The sequence below is a fragment of the Mauremys mutica genome, chromosome 26 (assembly GCF_020497125.1).
Source record: "Mauremys mutica isolate MM-2020 ecotype Southern chromosome 26, ASM2049712v1, whole genome shotgun sequence".
NCBI lineage: Eukaryota > Metazoa > Chordata > Testudines > Geoemydidae > Mauremys > Mauremys mutica.
Genome location: NC_059097.1, coordinates 11,260,692 through 11,283,710, shown reverse-complemented (window position 1 = coordinate 11,283,710; position 23,019 = coordinate 11,260,692). Strand labels below are relative to the sequence as shown.

Below are 23,019 nucleotides of genomic sequence, written 5' to 3'. Positions count from 1 at the left end.
CGTTGAACTGCTTATCTAAAAAACAAACACTGATCACAGCAAACAGGAGCTATCTGTACCTGGCTGTGAACGATCAAATGAGAGGCAGGGAGTGAATGTTTGCTTGACAGAGAAACAGCGTTGGAGGCAGGCTGTTTGCAATTAAGACCAAGGGTTCGCGAACATTTTGTGATTTTTCAATCCAGGAAGCTAAAGTGTTGGCTCCAAAAATCCACTCTCTCTCTCTTCCCCGCTCCCTGTCACAGTACACCACCCTCCACCCCCCTCTTTTGAAAAGCACGTTGTTGCCACTTGAATGCTGGGATAGCTGCCCATAATGCAGCACTCCCAACAGCGCTGCAAATGTTGCAAATGTGGCCACACACCAGCGCTGGTAGCTGTGAGTGTGGCCACACACCAGCGCTGCTCCTACACAGCTGGATGACCAGCGCTGCAAACCGTAAGTGTAGCTAAGCCCTGAGTTGAGTGTAAGGCATTGTGGAAGTAGAACAAGAACTGACAGGGATTTGTAGGGGATCTTAATGCATGACAGTCTCTGTTAGCAAGAGTCAGGCTAACTGTGACCCTAATAACGCGAGATTTTTAGAAGCGAGGATTGTGTAAGGCGAGTGGGAAGGAACTGTGTGAGAAGTTGTTGTGACCTTGTGTAAATAAGATTAGAGTCAAAATAAGTGAGAAAAATATGTTATCAGGATGACCTATGTATAAACAAAATGCAGCTGGTGCTTCTTATTGTCTGTAACAAAAGGTATAAATGCTGGAACTGTTTACCTGTGGAGAGACCTGCCTAGGAGGGGGAAACCCTGCATCCTAGCGCACTCCCTCCCTCTATGCAATTGCTCGAGAAATAAAGTATCTGACTTTGCTGCACCCAACCAGAGAGTGAGAACTGAGTTCTTCTCCAACAGCATTCACAAACTCGGCCCATCAATTTGAATCCACGCCTTTGTGATGTCAGTGCGAGTCTACGTGTGTGTCGTTTCAGATTAACAGTGTCCCATTTCACAACTGATTTAAATGAAATAAAAATGAGACACAAAATAAGAGCGTTACACACTGACTTGCACCGAAAGAACCAAAGATGTGAGTTGAAGTTGGTTTCGTTTTGCTGGTACCAGCCTGTGAGTAGACTCGCCCTGAGACTCAAATACTCTCATTAACACAAGATGGATTGAGAATGCAGAGCATCGATCACATTAAAACAAAAAGAAATGGTCTCTATATCCAATCTAGTCTGACACTACAGAGCTCTTCCAGGCCTAATCCAAAGCCCAGATTGTTAATGTGAGGCGTTACGCTCTGGATCAGGCCTTGAGAGTGGATAGAACAATACCACACATATGGGGTGCCCAACCTGAGCCTGAGAAGGAGCCAGAGTTTACCAATGTACATTGCCAAAGAATCACAGTAATATGTCAGCAGCCCCCAATCAGCTCCGACCCCCTGCTCCCAGCGCCTCCCACCCATGGGAAGCCACACTAATCAGCACCCCCCCACACACACCTCCCGATCAGCTGTTTCATGGCGTGCAGGAGGTTCTGGGAGGGAGGGGGAGGAGTGAGGGCATGGCAGGCTCAAGGGAGGGGTGGAGTGGAGGCAGGGCCTGTGGCAGAGCCAGGGCTGAGCAGTGAGCACCCCCGGCACATTGGAAAGTTGGCGCCTGGAACTCCAGCCCCGGTGTCGGTGCCTATACAGGGAGCCGCATATTAACTTCTGAAGAGCCACACGGGGCTCTGGAGCCACAGGTTGGCCACCCCGTCCTACATCATCTCCTCCTTACCTCGGTCAGTGCTGTTCACATCTTCCAGGTGTCCCAGAAATTCCTAGTTTACAAGAATCCATGCCTCCCCCCCTTCCCAAAGGGGTGTTCTTGAAGATACTGTCATGAAACATTTGGCTCATAACACAATATTGTAGATTTAACATCAGTTCATTGCATTCCCCTCTAGGCTTGGGCTCTGGCCCTGACATCTCTGTGGAGGGACATCAGGACGGAGGGATCAAGGTGGTGTGTCGTTCATCCAGATGGTACCCACAGCCCGAGGCTCAGTGGAGAGATCTTCAGGGGCAGTTCTTACCATCAGCCTCTGAAAACATCCCAAGCAGCCGGTGGCCTGTTTCAAACAGAGATTGCCATTGTTATAACAGAAGAGTCCAACCAGAAAGTGTCCTGCTGTGTTAGGAACCCGCGTGTCAACCAGGAGAGAGAGTCAGCAATTTACATAGCAGGTCAGTGCCGCACATGGACAGACTGAGACACTGCAGATGTTAGTGGGGAGCACTTACTAGAGTGTCTCCTAGTAGTGAGGTCTTGAGCATCCTCAACTCTCTCTGGATATACCTGGTGACTCAAAATAGTTCTATATAACGTCTGTGGGCTATCCGGACTGACCTGTAAAAGCTACCTCGGGTTAACTGACAGTTTACTCCAGGTAAAAAACTCTAGTGTAGACAAACCCTTGACTTCAATAGTAGCTGAGGGTGTTTAGCCAGAAAAGCTGAGCAACCAGCAATCTCCTTTCTTCTCAGTGGGGCTGCAGAGGGAATTCTCCTGTGTTCCCAATGGGAGTTGCTGGTTGTTGAGTATTTTTGACAAAATCTAGCCACTGAAGTCATTTTTCCTGAACAGTGAAAAAGGGCCCCGGTCAGGATCTCAGCATTGCTGCTTAGACTGCACCTGGAAAGATCACAACAGTGGAATGGCTGCACTATGGATCCCCTGCTGCAGTTCAAACCCTGGCAAAACTCCCATTGCCGTAAGGGGTTAGAAAGGAGGGCTCAAACTGTAACTTGTATTGAATTGCACAAAAGTCAGGAAATGCAGAACTCCACAGGCAGCATAACCTGGACCTCCTCTGTGCACATACGGCATTTTTTGACTCATTTCATGAGCCTGATCCTGCATTCATTGTACAATGAAATTGACGGGGAGATTTGCTAGGCATAAACAATCAAGCCTATAACGTGTAAATACAAAATGTTACCTAAATCCAGCTTAACATTTTAGAAAAACAGTTCAGGCTTTTTGTACTATTTCCTAGCTAATAACAATTATTATAGAACCAATATTTTGTCACTGTAATAATAATTTTGCATTTGTAAAGCACTATTCATCTTCCATCTCAAAGGGCTGTAACATTTCCCTGTGGCATGCCCAGTGCATCAGTTTCACAGAGTCACCTTTGACTCCCTTCCTGGTCTTCCTTGAGGGCATCCAGTTAAGGTTTCCAGCTCCCAGCTGTCATCTCTCGTAGGCAGATACCTGCCTCTCTCTCCTTCCAGCCTGGGGGCTTTGACTTGCAGTCCCCTCTGCACCTCACTGTGATTCCCCCAGCAGGTCTGCTCAGGCTCCAGCACCAGTGTAAAGAAGGTGCTGTCCTTTTGCTCACCCAGGAAGAAAGCCCTGACCCCTGAGTCTGTTTTAACTGCCTTTTATTCCAAAAGTCTCACTTTGTCCCCGCAACTTCCTGGAAACAGATAAAACCCGTCCCTCCTCCTATACCCCAGGTCAAGCTTCAAGGACTGGGGAATTTACATAGCCACTGTTGCGGAATATTGTATTAATCACCCCCTAGTGATTCTAGATTCTGTAGGAAACCCCTGCCCCCAGTGAGCAAGGAACACACTGTATGTCTACACTGCAATGTAAACCCGCCCTCAGACTCAGGCTTTGTTGTTATTAAAATCCCTGCGTGGTTGAGCTTCCCTGAGCACAGGAGAATGTGGAGCATCAGTAACTGGTTACAGCATTCTGATCTCGAGGGCCAGTCTGCACTGGTTGCAGCCCTGACATCCGGTAGAGAAGCCTAGGGGCTGCTCTAAGTTACACCAGTGGCAGATGGGTGTAGTGGAGCTCTGCCATGCCCCGTGCCTACCACTAATATCCCCATTCTTATTAATTAACCATGTTTGGTAACCAGATTAGCACTCGGAATTTCATTGGCTTAATAATAAAACTCAAAGAAGCCACATTTCACGTTGTGTTTCGCTGTGAGATTCTTTTAACCAGTCACAGTGTCACCATTTTCTCAATGTCCTGTCTTCATTCTACATGTGTTTGTTCCTAAATCAGTATTTCTCCTGCAGATCTCTTTTTTCCACGGGTCTCTCCCTGGGTGGTGGCTCTGGTAGTGATCCTGGCTCTTGTGATTGCCCTGGCCATCTACTGCATCTGGACACAACGCAGAGCAAAAGGTAAAGGAACAAGAAGGGAGACTGCAGTGCGCTAGGGAAAGATTTGCATCAGCCATTCCTGGGCAGTCATCATCCACAGCCAATTATCTCCAGCTGCGAGGATTGCTGGTGCATGCATCAGTGTCATCCCAAGTGGGATTTCTGAAAATGTGTCTCCAGGACTTCTTTCTGATGACATGGAACCACACACTGGGTCCAATGCAAAATTAGGCAGCGTTCCTGGAACACCTTTGTATGGCCCTAGCGGAAAGGTAAGTACAAGCAGCATGCTGAAGCCACTCTGGTCTGATTCCACATGGCCAAAGTCTCAGCGTGCACATGCATTTAGTTCACGTCATTAGCCCTGTCAGTGGTGTCTGGCCAGAAACAATGGCATGACCATATGGAATCAGACCAGGGGTCTATCCAAGCCAGGGTCCTGTCTCTGACTGTGGCAAGCATCAGCTGCTTCAAAAGGAAGGTGCAAGAACTCCAGAATAACCAGAGAGCAAAGATTCTCTTGTAGGCAATGGCAGTAGGGTAAAGAAAAAGCTGAAGTCTTTCTCCTAGTCCTCCATTGGCTCAGAAGGTCCTTTGGACTTGATAGACATTCAAGGAATCTCCATTGCACCTTGAAGCAGGAAGTCCATCTTCAGATGGACTTGGATGACCTACAGGTAACAGCATGGGCATCGGAGGAGAGGTGCACGTCTGCAGGGAGTCTCCAGACAGAACTCAACTAGAGAATTTCACTCACTGATCTCATTGTGTCACATTTCAGAAATGGGGGCGGGGGGAAGAGAATGCTCTCTGCGGCATGTTCTGTCTCTTTGTGATGTGCCCAGTACAATGGGGCCTCATCTCGGGATGCTGCCACATTACAAATACGAAAGACCACAATGTTCTAGTAATCTCAGCTACACTAGTGTTCTTCCAGGGTGATTATAGGGGTCCTAGCACCACAGAAAAGTGGGTAACAGCCTCATTGGGGGATGTGTAGGCAGGCATATTGGACTCCCCAGCTGAGTATCATCAGGTGTTAGGATTCCTCATACTGGCCAGATGAGACAAGCCTGTGGCTAGCTTTTCTAGCTGCCATTACCTCAGACAGACAGCTTTTGGAGTTAGTGCCTCCAGCCGTACAAGAGCCACACTCCTGTTTTCGTGACGAAAACTCTTTCTGCCCAGGCAAAGTTTTTCTCCCATTGTTCCTTGAAACAGTTTCCCCGTCACTTCATTTTAGCCATTAGTCATAGTTCATTGCATGCCATCCAAAATCCCAGGACCTTGCAGCCTCAAAGTTCCTGCAGCAAGATGTTTAAAAGTTTGCACCTTTTGGCATCTGGGAACCCATTCGCAGAAGGAATCAAAGCTCCCTCTACAAGGTCTCTAGAGGTATTACAAGAAGCGACTGAGCATCATCTGAGGAAGATTTGCAAAGCAGGTTTCTGTTCTTCTGCAGAAGCATCCTTTGATCAGGGGCGGCTCTAGCAATTTCGCTGCCCCAAGCACGGCGGCACGCTGTGGGGGGTGCTCTGCTGGTCGCCGGTTCCGCTGCTCCAGTGGACCTCTGCAGATGTGCCTGCGGAGGGTCCACTGGTCCCGTGGCTCCGGTGGACCTCCCGCAGGCATGCCTGCGGATGCTCCACTGAAGCCGCGGGACCAGCAGACCCTCCACAGGGATGCCTGCGGGAGGTCCACCGGAGCCGCCTGCCACCCTCCCGGCGACCGGCAGAGCGCCCCCCACGGCGTGCCGCCCCGAGCACGCGCTAGGCATGCTGGGGCCTGGAGCCGCCCCTGCCTTTGATAGGAAGGTGTTACTGTATTGGTTCCCACATAATTCCTTAAATGAAACAGCCTTTGCTGGGGGGTGGGGGGAGATTCCATTTCTGCAAGTTATTCTACTGCAATAATATTACATTTGTGTTTTATACTCCCTCAGCCCCACCTTCTGTGATTGCGTACTTCCCATTAGTGATGAATGGGGAGAGAAGCTGTGCAGCAGAATGAGAAATTTCATACCTGGTCATTTTTTTTTTCTGTTCTCAGCTTCTCTTCTCATTCATCCCACCCTGCTAGTCTGGTAAATGACTGGAACACAGCGTGGAACAAGCTGATTTTTTTCTCTCCAGGGAGCCGTAGACATATAATTGCCTTAGGGTTAGAGAACAGAATTCCAGGCTGTCTCTCTAGTTCCTGGAGTGTTTCTGCAGCTTTGCAAGAATTCTTGTGGTGGACTGAGCTGAAGGGTGGGGCTTAGTCGAGGAGCCTCCAGTAACAACACTGGTCCCCTCTGAATGCCTCACCCAATAGAGATGGAGGAGGGGGGAAGCTGCTAACAGGGAAGTGTCTCACCTGACATGGTTCTCTCATTTCCAGCTGTGTTTGGATCCTGGGGCTGACAGCCCAAAATGGGTGAACTTCGAGTGGGAAAGAGCTGATCTTAGGGGCTGATGCTCATTTGCATGTAACTTATTGGCTCAGCTAGACAAAGGCACCTCCACCCCTTTCTGAGCTAGGCACCCACCATCTGCCCCAGCCCTACGGGGAGCTGTTTCCCAGGTATCACTAGGACCAGGGGGCAGGCGCCAGCCACAAGGCCAGGAGCTGGGCTTGGATGGAGCCAACCAGATCCCATCCCTTATCTAGCCCAGGTCAATGCCCCATTACCTTTGCTCACTTCCTGTCCCCGGCCCCACAGTCAGGAGGTGGGGGGAGCTGTGGCCGTTCAGGGGATGGGCACAGAGGGGACAGAGACCTTCTCTACCCCACTCCCACAGCAGCCAGATCTGACAGGAGTGTGACGGGGTCTGGGCAGTGAGGATGGCCCCTCGGGGAGACACGCAGAGCAATCCCTAGACATGCTAGTCAGTGGGGCCCGGGCAGTAGGGATGCTGAGTGAAGGAACATCAAGACAGATCTGTCTGTGGGTCCTGTTTGACTGCCTGCCTCACTAGCATAAATTACATGAATAGCAGGAACTGCACCATAAACACAACAAGGTGAAATCTCACCTTTTTCCTCCCACCTCCCCCTAGAGACCCTGCAAACTCATATGAAGAATCAGAAGGGTAAGTGTCTGGACCCACAACCTTACCTGAGTAGGGTCATCTCAGACAGAGCAGGGCGAAATCTCACCTGTATTAACTGAGGCCTGGTCTACACTACCGGGGGGGGTGGGAGGGGCGAACAAAGGTACGCGACTTCAGCTACGCGAATACCGTAGCTGAAGTCGAAGTACCTTAGTTCGGGCTACTCACCCGTCCAGACGCCGCGGGACCGAACTCCGCGGCTCCCAGGTCGACTCCGCCACCGCCGTTTGCAGTGGTGGAGTTCCGGAGTCGACCACAGCGCTTCCGGAGTTCGAACTATCGCGTCTAGATCAGACGCGATAGTTCGAACTCCGAGAAGTCGAACTCTCCGCATCGACCCGCGCGGTGAGTATAGACCTGCCCTAAGTACTGGAACAATTTACCAAGGGTTGTTTGGGGTGGATTTTCCATAATTGGTAGTTTATAAATCAAGATTGGATGTTTTTTCTGTAAGAGCGGCCGTCAGAATTATTTTGGGGACGTTCTCTGGCCTGTGTTATGCAGGAGGTCAGAGCAGATGATCACAATGGTCCCTTCTGGCCGTAGAACTTAAATATCACCTCTGCCCTTTTATCCCTCTAGGGATTCTGCTAACTGAAATGGAGCGTGAGAATGGTGAGTGTCTGGGCCACTTAGATTAGCTGGGGCGAGGGGGGGGGGGCGGAGAGTCACCATCATAAATACGGCAGGGTGAAATCTCACATATCCCCCTTTCCTCCCCCTAGAGAGACTGCAATCTGAACTGGCGAAACAGAAAGGTCAGTGTCTGTGATCCACAAAACCCCACTTGGCTGACGCCTAATCCTGTAGGCATCTAAACTCACTCAGGGCATAAACCCGAGCTCTAAAAGTTCTCCTGTTGTCTAAGTTTCTGTCTCTGGGCATGCATGCTGCTGTCTCAGTCTAGGCATCTGAGCACCTACCTCCCACCTGAATCTCAGCATGATCCACAAACCAGGGGAAGATGGGTGGAGGAGTGTCTCTCTCACCTATGGGGCCTGATATGGTAGTGGTGGGAGTAGAGGAGGACCTTCCTTATAATCTTTAACCCAACAGTTAGGGGACCCACCAGGGTTGTGGGAGACTTTGGGTCAAGTCCCACCTCTGCCTGATGGGAAGGGATTTGGACAGGGATCTGCCACCTCTCGGATGAGTGCCTTAGCCACTAGGCAGTGGGATATTCTGACACGGGGCTCCCTCTATCCCTTTTGCTGAAGTTGTTAAACTTAATTAACTATTAAATGGGAATCACTATAATCCTCTCTCCCCCTGACCATTTTGTGTGGAGTTACACCTTTAGTACTGAGCAGCGGGAAGTCGACCTAAGTTACGGTACTTCAGTTACGTAAGTTATTGTAACTGAAGTTGACGTAACTTCAGTTAACTTACAGCGGTGTCTACACCAGGCTATGTCGACGGGAGATACTCTCCCCGCTGACTTACCTTCTGCATCTCACGGAGGTGGAGTATAGACGGGAAAGCACTCTGCCATTGATTTCGCAGGTCATCACCAGACCCACTAAATCAGCGCTTAGCTGGAAGTATAGACAAGCCTAAAGGCATGTGCCATACTGTCTTGCATGGAACAACGTAGGCACCTAAGCCACCTGACTGCAGGAGAGGGGTTCCCAGCTTTGGGTCACCAGCAGTGAGGGCTTCTCCCTCCAGCCCAAGGCACCAAACCCCTGAGAAAGGCAAATGCCCCCGTTATTGGCATCTCCCCTTGGCTGTCTTTGGCAGCTGCCTACCTTGTGTGCTGGCTTTTGTGGATCCCATTCGAATGGGCCATCTCTTGCCATTCAGTGTATAGGGAGCCTTGACACACCTTTGGGGTTACCCAAGGTGTCTGGGGTCAATGATGACCACCTGCTTACAGTGGGAGCCTTGTCTGTGCCCACCAGAGGAAACGCTCCCACAGCTTCTGGCAACACCGGCACTCCGCTCTGGGCTCCGCAAGCCCCACCCTCCCTCTCTCTCTCTCTCTGCAGACTAGCAACTTACACACCCCAATTTGATACACTGAATTGCCCAGTCCCTTGTCTTCTGGACACCTGCAATGCACCAGTCCACTGCCTCCGTGGAAGCAGGGCACCCCAGTTAACTGGCTTCACCTCAGTTCAACACTTGTTAACACAAGGCACTTAAAGTAAAACCAAACACGTTTATTTTACAGATCTTGAGATAAAGATTCAAATAAAAGCAAGCAAAAGGATTATAATATGGAGATATACCTCTCTCATAAAACTGGAAGGATGTTGAAAGGTCAGTGAGTTTATTCCCCTGCCTTCCCAGCAGGACCAAGTACTGTCCCTAACAGATTTTTTGCCCCAGATCCCTAAATGGCCCTCTTATGGATTGAACTCACAGTTGTGGATTTAGCAGGCCAATGTGCAAACCCCTGAGCTATCCTTCCCCCTCTTATGATTTTCAAACATAAGGTGACAGGTAAAAGCAAAATATAAAATGCACTCTTATACCCTGTACGTCTTAAAGTACTTTCCTGTCCAACAAGGTATGTTTCACTCAGTGGTCGATCCAAACAGCACTTATCCAATCCAAAGAGTCTGGATCCACCTTTCATGAGACACTCCTGCTAGCAGAGTCTCTCTTCCATAATGGGGAATATCTTGTGCGCTTTCTTCTCCTCTTATACAATCCTAAACTATTGTCTTTTCATACTCAGGGTGTTTCATTAACTTCAGCTCAACTCTGATGGTCCCCAGTCAGAGTCTTCTCTTGGGGTCCGTTTGTCTTTGTAAATGCTCATGCCCGCATCTGCCCCAGGGTGTAAACATAGGGATGGCCTGGGTCCAGGGATGTCAGCAGGGCTGGTGCAACCATTTAGGCAACCTAAGCGGTCGCCTAGGGCACCGGCATTTGGGGGGCGCCATTTTCTTCGGCAGCGGCCATGGTGGCCGGATCTTCGGCCCGTTGGTCGCCACCGGCATTTAGGCGGAAGGAGCTGGGGCAGGGGAGCGCAGGGAGGGCCGCCTGCAGCAAGTAAGGGGGGGGGGAAGCACACAAGGGAACTCTCCGCCCCAGCTAACCCCTGTCCCACCTCCTCCCCGAGCATGGCGTGGCCGCTTCACTTCTCCCGCCTCCCAGGCTTGTGGTGCCTAAGCTGATTGGCACCGCAGGCCTGGGAGGTGGGAGAAGTGAAGCGGCCATGGCATGCTCAGGGTGCTCGTGCACGGAGCAGGGGTGAGCTGGGGCGGGGGCAGTGCCTCAGGGCAGAGGGTGGGGAGCTGCCACAAGTGGGGCGCCTCAGGGCGGAGTGGGGGAGCTGCCGCAAGGGGGGCGCAAGGTGGAAGTTTCGCCAAGGGCGCAAAATATCCTTGCACCGGCCCTGGATGTCAGTGTCCTCACTGCTAAATGAGTGAGTTCTGAGACTCACCCAGCCTCAGGTGAGCTGTTTTACCTTCAGTAGTTTTGGGGAACATAATATTCTACATGTCTGTACAAGGGAAAAATAGTTTTGTAACATCTCACAATAACGATGAGAATCAGCTAGGTCTTTGCTTTTGTCAGAGACCACAAATGACCCTCTCTTTGATGAGCTTGTAATACGCTTGCTTGGGCATGTCTCTGTCACAAGCCAAGGCCCCTAACTCAGGCTCTGTGAATCTCATTGTTTTCCCTATGATTTTTCTGGACAACTAAAAGTTAGACTCTGTGATGCTCAGCATCACAATACCTAAGACCCCTTGTGGATCCAGCCCTATGGCCTCAGTATAATATAGACAAGGGGAACAGATAGAAAGCGAGTGTCTGTGCGTACAATGATCCGTAGGGAAAAAAATACTGCTGTAAGTTTGCCATCACTTAAGTCAACTAAGTCACTTTATGTCTCTCTTGTTATTTATTTCTAGAAAAACACCTTTCAGAGAAAGGTAACATTTCTTCATTACATTTTAAGGGGGAGGGATGGGGAGGAGATGGAAAAATCTCAAACTTTGCAATGAATTTCTTGGATCTTCCAGGCAGCTATTAAGGGATCTCACTATGAACTGAAATTGAGATTGGTTTGTTCTCTGTGCAAAGACGTTCTCCATCTTTGCCCCTTACTCAATATGTCCAGAGTGTAAATACTTTCAAAAGTGTGCAGTGCTTTAGGAGCCAAAGTCCCAATGACTTTCAGCAGAACTTGGATGCCTCAGTCACTTAGGTGGTTTTGAAAATTTTACTGACAGTGGCTGGGAGAAGGCTGGTGCTGGGAATGGCTTTATGAATTTCCAGCCTTTCAGACAATGAGGCTGAGATTTTAAAAGCTGTCTCAGAATTCTGGACGCCTGGCAAATTCCTGTTTGAAAAACACCTTTTTACTTGTTAAAACTTTATTTGCCATATATAACAATTTATAGGTAATTTTCAAAAAACCCTTAACTTCAAGCAAACAGTTTTTATTCAGGGATAGTTATCTGTCCCTTAAATGTATATTCACTAAATGTCCCAATTAAGCAAAGTACTTAAGAATCTGCTTAATTTCTTTGCTGAACTAAGCCCTAAAAACATGTGTTCTTAAGAATACAGAAGTGGCCAGTGCAAATCAGATCAGGGCCCACCTACCCTGGGATTCTGTCTCTGACCTGCACTGCCAGCTGCTTCAAATGACGTGAGAAACCCCTAGTGGCAAGTGATGGGGGACCTGTAACCCCCTGCCCACCTGTCACAGGAAGGAGGGGGGGGCGGGATATAGAGCTATCTCATGGAGCCAGGAAGCCCTGATCTCTGGTCCAGATTTCTCTGTACAGTATCTGATGTGTGTAAAATATTACATGTAACAACAGGGACAAGAGAAGTTGGGTCACTTTCCCCACAAGCAGCCAGCCCCTGTGCTGTGCTCTGCTTAGCATCTTAAGGGAAAAAAAAACCTCTCAAAAACAGTCATAACACCAGTGAGGGGGATATTACTTGTATCTTGACTATTGGACATTAACTTTTGTGACTCAGGATTAATTCACATTGTCTTACTTTCCAGTGGAACATGAGGCAATGGCAGGTAAGTGCGGTTTTACTTGGTTTCATCAAGCTTAATCTTGGAAAGTGAACACTGAAAATGCTGTGTATAAATTAAACTGATGTGTGGTACTTGTTACAGTGACACACAAGACAAGGGGAAATCCAGGCCTAGGACTGATAACATACAGTAGAGATTTTTAGATAGAAATAATAAACAGAAAATTTATGGCACTGAAATATGAATATTAAGTTTTATTTTTCACATTAACCCTTGGGAAAAAAACAAACTTCACTTTCTGTCTTCAGAGAGATCTTGTAATAGTAAGCAGAGGTAAATAGTGAGGTGGCAAAATTTGCAGAGGATACAAAACTACTCGAGAGTTAAGTACAAAGCTGACCGTGTTAAAAAGGGATCTCACAAAACTGAGACTGGGCAACAAAATGACAGATGAAATTCAATGTTGATAAATGTAAAGTGATGCACATTGGAAAACATAAACCCAACTATAGATAGCTCTGGTCATCCTATTTCAAAAAAAGATATATTAGAAATGGAAAAGGTTCAGAAAAGGGCAACAAATGAATAAAGGGTATGGAACAGCTTCTGTATGAGGAGAGATGAAAAAAAACATGGAATGTTCATCTTGGAAAACAGATAACTAAGTGGGGGGATGTGATAGAGACATATAAATGGTATAGAGAAAGTAAATGCTATTTATCTCTTCTCATAACACAAGAACTAGGGGTCACCCTGTGAAATGAAGAGGCAGCAGATTTAAAACAAACCAAAGGAAGTATTTCTTAACACAACACACAGTCAACCTGTGGAACCCCTTGCCAGAGGATGTTGTGAAGGCCAAGACATTAACACGGTTCAAAAAAGAACTAGAGAATTTCATGGAGGACAGGTCCACCGATGGCTATTAGCCAGGCTGGGCAGGGAAGGTGTCTCTAGCCTCTGTTTGCCAGAAGCTGGGAATGGGCGACAGGGGATGGGTCACTTGGTGATTCTCTGTTCTGTTCATTCCCTCTGGGGCACCTGGCTTTGACCGCTATGGGAAGACAGGACACTGGGCTAGGTGGACCTTTGGCTGACCCAAGACGGCCGATCTTAACAATAATTATCTCTGACAAAAAAGGCCCAAGCCTCCAAGCTCGCCACAGCCACACTCCTGCACCCATTGCCTTGCTTGGGGCAGGACTGGGCCCCTGACCCCTGCTGGCTTCCACAGAGCACTTGTAGGAGAAGGAACATGTGCCTAATCCTGCGCAGAGCTGAGCACCCTCTGCTCTCACTGAGGCCAGGAGCAGGCTCAGCATGCCTGGGATCATCCCTGCATGACCAGATGATGGAAACACAAGAGAAGAGGTCTTTGAACTGGAGGCCAGAATCTCTCCTGTGCCAAGATCTGCTTGGAGTATTGTGCTGGGGAGGGGGGCAGTAGGGAGTTGGTTATGGCTCCTGAAGTCTCAAGATGCCCCAGCATCAATCACTGCAGCCCCTGTTTACTCCAGCTGTCTGTGGTCCCCAAGCATTGGCTGTGTGATCCAGTTCTGCCCCTCTGTCTAAACCCTATGACTCCTGACATGCCCCTACACCACGCTGGCATGGTGGGGGCAGTTGGCACAGGGGTGGGCTATGCTGCTTTTCCCCAGCTGAGCAGTCCCTATGCTGGAGGAATTCTCTGATGTCCTGTTAGGGCCCATTCAGCCAGTCTGCACCATCCTTGCATGAAATGACCAGAGCAGGGGAGGGAACCTGGCCCCTTTTTCACTAAAGACCCAATTCTGCCACCTTGACTCACATGAGTGATCCTCACAGGTGCAGTCCCATTGATTTCTAGGATGGAGGTTATGCAAGATTGAATGCAATAAAGCAGAAGCTGTAATTAATAATTAGAGGCCCAATCCTGATGTCCTTACTCAGGCAGAATTCACATGGAAGCCAATGTAATTTGGGTTTAGAATGGGGTAGTTTTATCACTGATCATCTCTACTAATCGTTAATTGTTGTTTTATTCCTTTTTCTCCCTTTTCATTCCCATGGACCCCTCCGGCAGAACAAAGTAAGCTCTGGTTTTAGTTTGTGTAGCTTAATTTTTTTAGCAATTTTTAAGATAAGATAATTGGAGATATACTAATCTCCTAGAACTGGAAGGGACCTTGAAAAGGTCATTAAGTCCAGCCCCCTGCCTTCACTAGCAGGACCAATTTTTGCCCCAGATCCCTAAGTGGCCCCCTCAAGGATTGAACTCTCAACCCTGGGTTTAGCAGGCCAATGCTCAAACCACTGAGCTATCCCTCCCCCAATTTTTGTCTTGAGTCTGTAATTTTTGTGTAAACTCCCATTTCTGTTTCAGCACGTGACATAACCCAAAGATTCACAGGTAAGCAAAGCTGATACTAAGTGATGCTCAGCCCTGTTTCCCAAGGGGTATTGTCTCCTGGTCTGGTCACCTTATAGGGATAAAATGTCAAAGTCAGTGTGAAAGTGCGAGGAGCTTGACTATTGAGCTACACCCTCCAGGTGTCGACGGCAAGTGGCGTCATCGAGAGGCATCCCCGCCGAAATGCCGCTGAAATTCGGTGACATTTCGGCGGGTGCTCTCCCGGGGGCCAGGACGCGGGCGCAATAACCTGTGTGAATAGCTGTAATGATTCCTTGCGGTACTGCACAGGGAGAGTAACCATTTCTGCCCTATCTCTACTAGAAATAACTCCTAGGATTGCATGAGGATTTTTCATGGCCAGATCACATTGGTAGCTCATAGACATCCTGTGATCAACCAATATACCCAGGTCTTTCTGCTCTTCTGTCACTTTCAACTTAAACTTCCTCACCTTATACCAAAAGTTAGTGTTGTTAGTCCCGAAGTGCATGACCCTGCACTTTGCACTGTTAAATTTCATCCCATTTCTATTACTCCTGTTTTCAGGGTTGTTCAGATCTTGTATGATATTCCAGTCCTCCATATTGGCAATACCTCCTGACATTGTGTCATCTGAAAATTGTATTGGCACAAAAAGTGGGAGTGTGCTAAGGTCTTTAATGAAAATGTTAAATAAGATTGGTCCCAAGACTGATCTTTGAGGAACTACACTAGTAACTCCCTCCAGCCTGACAATTCACCTGTCAGTATGACCTGTTGTCATCTCCCATTTAAATAGTTCCTTAACCACCTTTCAGTTGTCATATTTGTCTCCAGCTTCTCCAATTTAATTAACAATTTCCCATGTAGAAATGTATCAAATGCCTTACTGAAGCCCAGGTAGGTTAGATCTACTACATCTCCTTTGTCTAAAAAATCAGTTACCTTCTCAGAGAAGGAGATCAGGTTGCTCTGGCACGAGCTATCTTTTGTAAACCCATGTTGTATTTTATCCCAATTACCATTTACTTCTATGTCCTTAACTACTTTCTCCATCAACATTTGTTCCAAGACCTTGCATACAATTGAGGTCAAACTGGATCAGTTTTTTCCCCTTTCTTAAAAATAGAAACGATATTAGCAATTCTCCAATCATAGGGTACAACCCTGGAGTTTACAGATTCATTAAAAACCTTGCTATTATGCTTGTGATTTCACGTGCCAGTTCCTTTAATATTCTTGGATGGAGATTATCTGGCCCCCAATTTGATCTCATTGAGCTGTTTGAGTTTGACTTTCACCTTGGATGTGGTCATTTCTATTTCCATATCCTCATTCCCATTAGCCACCCTGCCACTACCCCTAAGCTCCTCGTTACCCTTATAAAAAACTGAAGGAAAGTATTCATTTAGGTGTTGGGCCATGCCTAGATTATCTTTAATCTCCACCCCATCTTCAGTGTTTAATGGTCCCACTTCTTCTTTTCTTGTTTTCTTCTTATTTATGTGGCTATAAAACCTTTTACTTATTGGTTTTAATTCCCTTCATAAGGTCCAGCGCTGCTTGGCTTTTAGCAATACTCACTTTTTCCCTACACTTTCTGACCTCCAAGAGGGAGTTTTCCTTGCTGATCAATCCCATCTTCCATTCCTTGTAGGCTTTCCGCTTTCTCTTAATGCCTGTTTCATATGCTTACTCATCCAGTTTGGTCTGCAACCCTTCCCTAAAAATGTGTTTCCCCTTGCGTGGGACGCAAGCTTCTGATTGCTTCTGCAACTTTGGCTTAAAGTAATTCCAAGCTTCCTCCATATTCAGATCCTTGAGTTCTTTAGTCCAGTCCACTTCTCTAACTAATTCCCTCTTTTTTTTTTAAAAATCAAGGATCCTGGTTGCAGCCATATTTTTGTTTATCATTCCATTTAGTTTAAACTGAGTTAGCTCATGATCGCTCAGATCAAGGCTCTCCTCTCCAACCAGTTCTTCTATGAGATCCTCACCACTCACCAATACTAAATCTAAAATAGCATCACCTCTTGTTGATTCGGTGGCTATATGGTGAAGAAATCTTTCAACCTTCTCTGCAACCTCTGCCTTGGTTATACTGCAGGGTGGCCTGAGCATACCCCCAGTCGAAGATCTCCCCCCAGAAATGTGTGTCCTGCACTGCCCAGCCCTCTCCTGGACAGTACAAAATATTTTAAGATGTTATTCTTTTAAGGGAATAATATGCCATGTTATTATCTCACATAATTATTCATATATTTCTATTTCAACACACTGGTTTAGATAAAACAGTAAAACAAATGTATTAACTGCAAAGAGAAAGATTTTAAGTGAGTATAGGTGATGAGGCATAACAGTCAGAAATGGTTACAAGAAAAATAAAGTTAAGATGTTTACTGAAGTTTAACTTAACAAACTATATTAAATTCAAGCAGATTCTTATCACATGCTCCGCAGGTTACTGACCAAACTTTCAGGTCAGGTCCCCTTCCCCAGAGTCCAATGAGGGCTTCCTTTTTCTCTTCAGGTGCAGTGAATCTGACGTGCAGGGACAGAGAAAACAGGGGGCCTTGGGGTGGTTTCCCTCCTTTTTATAGTTTCAGTTCTTCCCCCATAACACACACACCTTGAAAAAACATTTCCAGCTGAGACACAGAATCTATGTAGGAGGATATTTCCTGCTAGTATTTTTGTTCATTTGTTTTCCCTTTCTGCTTGATTAATGCAAATTAAGCAGAGCACACACTCCTTTGTTTAGGCCAGACCTGTTTGCCAATTTCTGTTTGGCCTCAGCTGTGGGGCTTGGAACTTGGGTTAATAACACTGTACAGGGGAATCTTCAAACATCACATACAAATGTGTCACACATATTTTCCCAGGGAAGTACTGATCAGCAAATGATGAGTTTTCAAACGATACCTTTCAAGGCATACTTTGTACAAAGATTATTACAATAGTGCATAGAGTGTGAGTACAGGGGTGTGTTCTACCACAGTATGTCTCTCCCGAACACCCTCTATGGTGATAATCAATATAAAGAAATTGGTTATTCTCTCACCATTGTCCTCACCCTCCTGAATTTCTCCGCTCCCTTTATCCCTGCTGATCCAGGGGACCCACTGATTCTCTCACAGGCTTCCTGATTCTGATAGGCTGAAATAAATCCCTGGTATTTGTTTTATATCTCTGGCCATTTACTCTTCTAGTTAAACTTTGGCCTATTCAGTCCCATCATACTCTTCACCCGATGCACTTTTCTCCTTTTACTGACTTCACAGGGTTAAAATTTTAATATTTTCCATTTGGTGAAGGATCCCTCTTTGGCTCTCACAACCTCTTGCACCTGGCCAGGTGGCAGGATGGGGTTACTGTGTTTCTCCCCTTGCTGATTCCTTTGTTGCCCAGGAGCTGCCAGGCTCTGGTTGCTGATGTAGCCTCCTGGCTGAGTCTAAGGATTTTAACTTCTCTGCTTTAAAGTCTTTTTGACTCGCTTTCCTTCTGCAACATGATGTGATCCTGACTCGTTTCTCTGTGTTTTGTTTTTAGCCAAACTCCAGGCTGAGATCGGTAAGTTCCATTCCCCCCATTATCACCCTTGTGTGACATTGTTTCGTGTTCACGGGCGTTCTCACCCCTCTGTCTGTGTTTAGTTACAGGGTGGAGAAGCGCACAGCTCTACGCAGGTACTGTACAAGTCGCTGATATTTTATCCATGGGGAGATCCACCTCCCCGTGGGAGCTCCTGGCTCCTTTCCCTACACAGAGCATTTTCCTATGACATTCGATAGGCTACGAACAGCTGTCTGGGTGTATTTTCACCCAGCATGCTGCCTGACCATATGTATGTACTGGTGAAGGCTGGGAGAGTCTGGGCAGCTCCAGCAGGGATTAGAGACCCCAAGGGACATGCACACACATTGCAGCACCACTGGCCATGGCTCCATGTACTCTGGGGTATCCTGCCGCACACAGCTTCGAGGGAGGGGGGCACTCAGGTCAGTTACACAAACAGTGTTGGGGTCCTGTTGTGGTTGCCCCCTCTGAGGTGTAAAAAATGGGACATCTGCCTGCTCCACATACACCCCCTGTCTCCTCAGCCCAGGCACTATGTCCCATCCCACCCTGGGAGAGGAGACCAGCCCTCTCAGGCTTCTGTTCCTGTCACTGCCCTGGGCACCAGCCTCACAAAGCAGGGCCTGGCACCAGATCCACCCCGTTACCATCCGGCAGTTAAACGTCACGGTTGGTACTTCCACCGTGGTGACTGGGCCCTACCAGCTCTGAGCTCCTCATCTCCCGCTTGCTGGTCCCAAGACACTCTGAAGCTAGCGCTCCCTTTGAGCAGTCACTGCCACCCCACAGCTTCCCCCACTACAGCCACTGACAAACCCAGGACTTTTAACATCCTGCACAGACTCAGATTTCGCAGGACAGCGACCTGAACAATGGGCTGATCCTGTGAAAACCTGGACAGGTGGCAACCCTAGCTCCTGTCCATACAAGCCAGTAACACCCAGCTGAGCCGGTTACAGGCCCTGGCAGGGACGCTGAGCTACCAGCTGCTGTGATCACTAAGATTGTTAACTCCATCGTGTGCCACACACCGTGCTTAGAACCGCCAGGGCCCTGGACCCAGCACCAGAACAGCTGTAACCTAGACTCATAGCAATGCAGGGTTGGAAGGGACTTTGTGAGGTCACCTAATCCAGCTCCCTGCACTGGGGCAGGGCCTAGACCATCCCTGACAGGGGTTTGTCCAACCTGTTCTTACAAACCGCCAGTGCCAGGGATCCCACAGGCTCCCTTGGAGCCGGTCCAGAGCTTCACCGCCCTGAGAGTGAGAAAATGTTTCCTAATCTCCAGCCTCAGTCTCCCTTGCTGAAGATTCAGAGGGGCAGCCGTGTCAGTCTGTATCCACAAAAACAACGAGGAGTTCAATGGCACCTTAAAGACCAACCGATTTATTAGGGCATAAGCTTTTGTGGGGGAAAAATCCACTTCTTCGTACTCCGTGCAGCTGAAGAAATGGGATTTTTTACCCACGGAAGTTGATGCCATAATAAATCTGTTGGTCTTTAAGGTGCCACCGAACTCCTTGTTGTTTTTCCTGAAGATTGTGCCCATTGGTCCTTGGACAGGCCCTCGCCCTGCCCGCTGGGGGCGCTCAGGGTGTTGCCAAGTGTGAGTATTGCTGTTACCGCATTGCGGGGGGAAGCTGGATGGGCTGGTTTGGCAGGGGGCAGTGATGGGAGCTTTCACTTCCCTGTCATCAATCTCAGCCCAGCCCGAGGCCAGTTCTTAGTGGACAGGAGCTCACATCATAACTCACATTAATGGCAACCACAGGGAGATCAAGACCTGCATGGGCCGCCGGGAGAGAGGTTCCAGCAGGGGTCAGGGCTGAGCCATGTCAGCAGCACCGTGCGGGGCTCACACAGCCGCTGGGATGTCCTCGTACCCCACTCAGTGCATGGAGCTCCAGCTGCCAGGGTGTAAGTGCCACTTCTCGAGGCTACATGTGGGGGGGCCCCTGCCCAGATTGGCCTGCTGCAGGGAGAAGGGGGAGTTCCCTTCTCCCACTGTGCCTGGCCCCAGCCCTGGCAGTGGGGAGCAGGAGGATGGATGTGGGACCAGGTGCTGAGTGAGCCAGAGTCCCCTCAGCTCAGCCCCCATCCCCCGCAGGTGGGCCCAGGCAGGGAGCAGGAGCTGTCACCCCAGCCAGGCTGGCTCAGCTGCACAGAGGCAGCGACCAGGAGCAGCTGGCTTCGGCCACATCAGAAAGGCTCTGTCCCACTCCCCGCCCAGGCCCTGGGGCACAGGTGCAGTGGGAAAAGGACAGAGCTCTCCCCCTGCTCCCACAGGTAACATGGGGCAGGAGGAGCGGGGCAGCCCCGGGCCGGGCACAGGGGAGAAGACACATGGGGTGGTCACATGTCCTCCCCTTTAGATTGTGCCCCCCTAGTCTGGCCAGCCTCTGGCCCCGGCAGTGACTCTGTGACTCTCTCCCCAGTGGATGTGACTCTGGATCCCAGCACAGCAAATCCCTACCTCGTCCTGGCTGAGGATCGGAAACGTGTGACACACCGAGACGAGCGCCAGGATCTGCCTGACAATCCGGAGAGATTTGATACTATGGCGGTTGTCCTGGGCGCTGAGGGATTCACGGGCAGGAGACGTTACTGGGAGGTGGAGGTTGGAGAAAAGAATCTCTGGACTCTGGGGGTCTGTAGGGAAGATGGGCGCAGGAAGGGGCATATTCTATTTCTACTGAAGAATGGATACTGGACAATATGGCAGCATGCTGGGCAATGCGAGGCCAATGCCTCCCCCCCGACCTTGCTGTCCGTGAGCGTCAGGCCCAGACGAGTGGGGATTTTCCTGGACTATGAGGCGGGCGAGGTCTCCTTTTACAATGTGACTGACAAGTCCCATCTCTTCACTTTCACTGACACCTTCTCTGGGGTTCTCTGCCCTTATTTCAACCCTGAAAACAATAAAGGGGGCACAAATATGTGTCCCCTGATAATCTGCCCAGTCCCAGCTCAGGCTGGAGAGAGTCTCTGTCCCGGACAGTGAAACCCGCAGCAGAGACTGTCCCCTCCCAGCACTGACCAGCCCCCAGGCGTTTCTCCTGCCATCCCTCCCCTCTCAGTTCCCAGCATCAGGAATATTGGCAACCAAGCAGCCCTAGATGGGGGAGCTGGCTGCAGGGGCAGAGGGGTGTGTGGGTGCTGTGCCCAAGAGTGGGGAGGAGGCTGCAGCAGCAGGGAGGGAAAAGCCCAGTTTACAAGATGTACAGGGTGGGGGAGATGAGAGAGGTCTATAAAATCATGACTGGTGTAGAGAAAGTAGATACAGAAGTGGTGTTTACTACTTCTTCTAACACAAGAACTAGGGGTCACCAAATCAAATGAAGAGGCAGCAGGTTTAAAACAAACCAAAGGCAGTATTTCTTCATACAACGCACAGTCAATTTGTGGAACTCCTCGCCAGAGGATGTTGTGAAGGCCAAGATTATAAAAGGGTTAAAAAAGAACTAGATAAGTGCATGGAGGACAGGTCCCTTAGGGGCTATTTGCCAGGCTGGGCAGGGATGGTGTCCCTAGCCTCTATTTGCCAGAAGCTGGGAATGGGTGACAGGGGATGGATCAGTTGATGGTTACCTGTTCTGTTCATTCCCTCTGGGGCACCGGGCATTGGCCACTGTTGGAAGACAGGTTTCAGAGTAGCAGCCGTGTTAGTCTGTATCCGCAAAAAGAACAGGAGGACTTGTGGCACCTTGGAGACTAACAAATTTATTGTAGCATAAGCTTTCCTGGGCTACAGCCCACTTCATCGGCAGACAGGATACTGGGCTAGATGGACCTTTGGTCTGACCTAGCCTGGCCACTCTTACGTTTACTTTTCAAAAAACAAAGAAAAAAGAATGAGAAATGGTATTTTTGTCTTAGGTAGTCCCTACAGTTTATGGTGTCTTAGAGCCTGATTCAAAGTGGTCCAGTTCCAGGGGGTTGTTCTGGGGGAGGGATGTGGCTCTGGTCTGATTTGGAGGGTTGGCCTGGTCTTTTGGGGGTACATCTGGTCCTGATCCCAGTCTGTGTGCCTCTCGGCCTTGGGGGGAGGACAAGCAAGTCTAGTATGACTAATTATACTGTCAGTAAACTGTATTAAAATTTTGATGTTTTTTTATTTTTAAAATATTTTAAATAGTTTTAAATTCACCCCCAATTTCATATCAAAATGTAATACAAGCCCTGGTGGTTCCTATGAGAAATGTGGATGGTGAGATAGTGGGAATGGGCCTTTTTCGTGGGAGCAGCACATGGCTAGTATTTTGGGTGCTCTGGCTTTTGTTAGCTGTGTTTTATTTTCTCTGTTTTCTTTTATAATTTATTTTATATCCACTTGTGTGCGTATCTTTTTTTCCCCTCGGGCTACCACTGCTGGTACCCTAGTGGCAGCCACCTCCATCTGCAACTTAACCTTCAAATATTGTTAATAAAACCTGTGTGCCTGTGTGCTGTGTCAAACACAAGTCCTGTGTCGATCTCCTGTCTTTTACAATTATGCCCCATGGGGGCCCACACATATGTTTGGTGCCAGGCCCCCAGAAGTTTCATCCAGCACTGGACACCTGTATGGTAGCAAAATGCAGCGACTTCTAGCACTCCAGCCTGGAACCAAGTAAATAATATAGGGGCAGGCACACAGCTCTGCTTACCCCGTGGGCTACAGGAAAGGGATCAGATGAGATGGCACCCACTGATACATGGGCCTGCATGGTGTCATGGAAGCAGCATATAAGGTTGAGTAGTTTGTAGCTGTTTGGCCTGAGGTTGGTATTCACGTTCATCAGCTCTTCCAGACAGGGGGAACTGAACCCGGGTCTCCCACAGCCCAGGGGAGTGCATGAACCGTGGAGC

General features: G+C 48.7%; 2 protein-coding genes across 9 annotated transcripts in view; both read left to right on the top strand.

Annotated features, from left to right (window-relative positions):
• The window catches only part of LOC123356632, a 1,710,063-nt gene that overhangs the window by 1,193,587 nt on the left and 493,457 nt on the right, over positions 1–23,019 (top strand).
• Positions 1,597–21,563, top strand: LOC123356682 (erythroid membrane-associated protein-like). 8 transcript variants are annotated; one of them, XM_045000084.1, is made up of 13 exons: positions 1,597–2,229; positions 4,087–4,194; positions 7,212–7,244; positions 7,848–7,880; positions 7,991–8,023; positions 9,439–9,527; positions 11,135–11,155; positions 12,244–12,264; positions 14,285–14,290; positions 14,585–14,611; positions 18,143–18,163; positions 18,247–18,279; positions 20,607–21,563. In XM_045000084.1, the coding sequence occupies exons 6-13, from the start codon at positions 9,485–9,487 to the stop codon at positions 21,170–21,172; spliced, it is 738 nt and encodes a 245-aa protein (XP_044856019.1). In that variant the 5' UTR covers positions 1,597–2,229; positions 4,087–4,194; positions 7,212–7,244; positions 7,848–7,880; positions 7,991–8,023; positions 9,439–9,484; the 3' UTR covers positions 21,173–21,563. The 8 variants fall into 8 exon arrangements, with proteins under 8 accessions (XP_044856019.1, XP_044856020.1, XP_044856016.1 ...); XM_045000085.1 differs by lacking the exon at positions 7,212–7,244; XM_045000081.1 differs by lacking the exon at positions 9,439–9,527.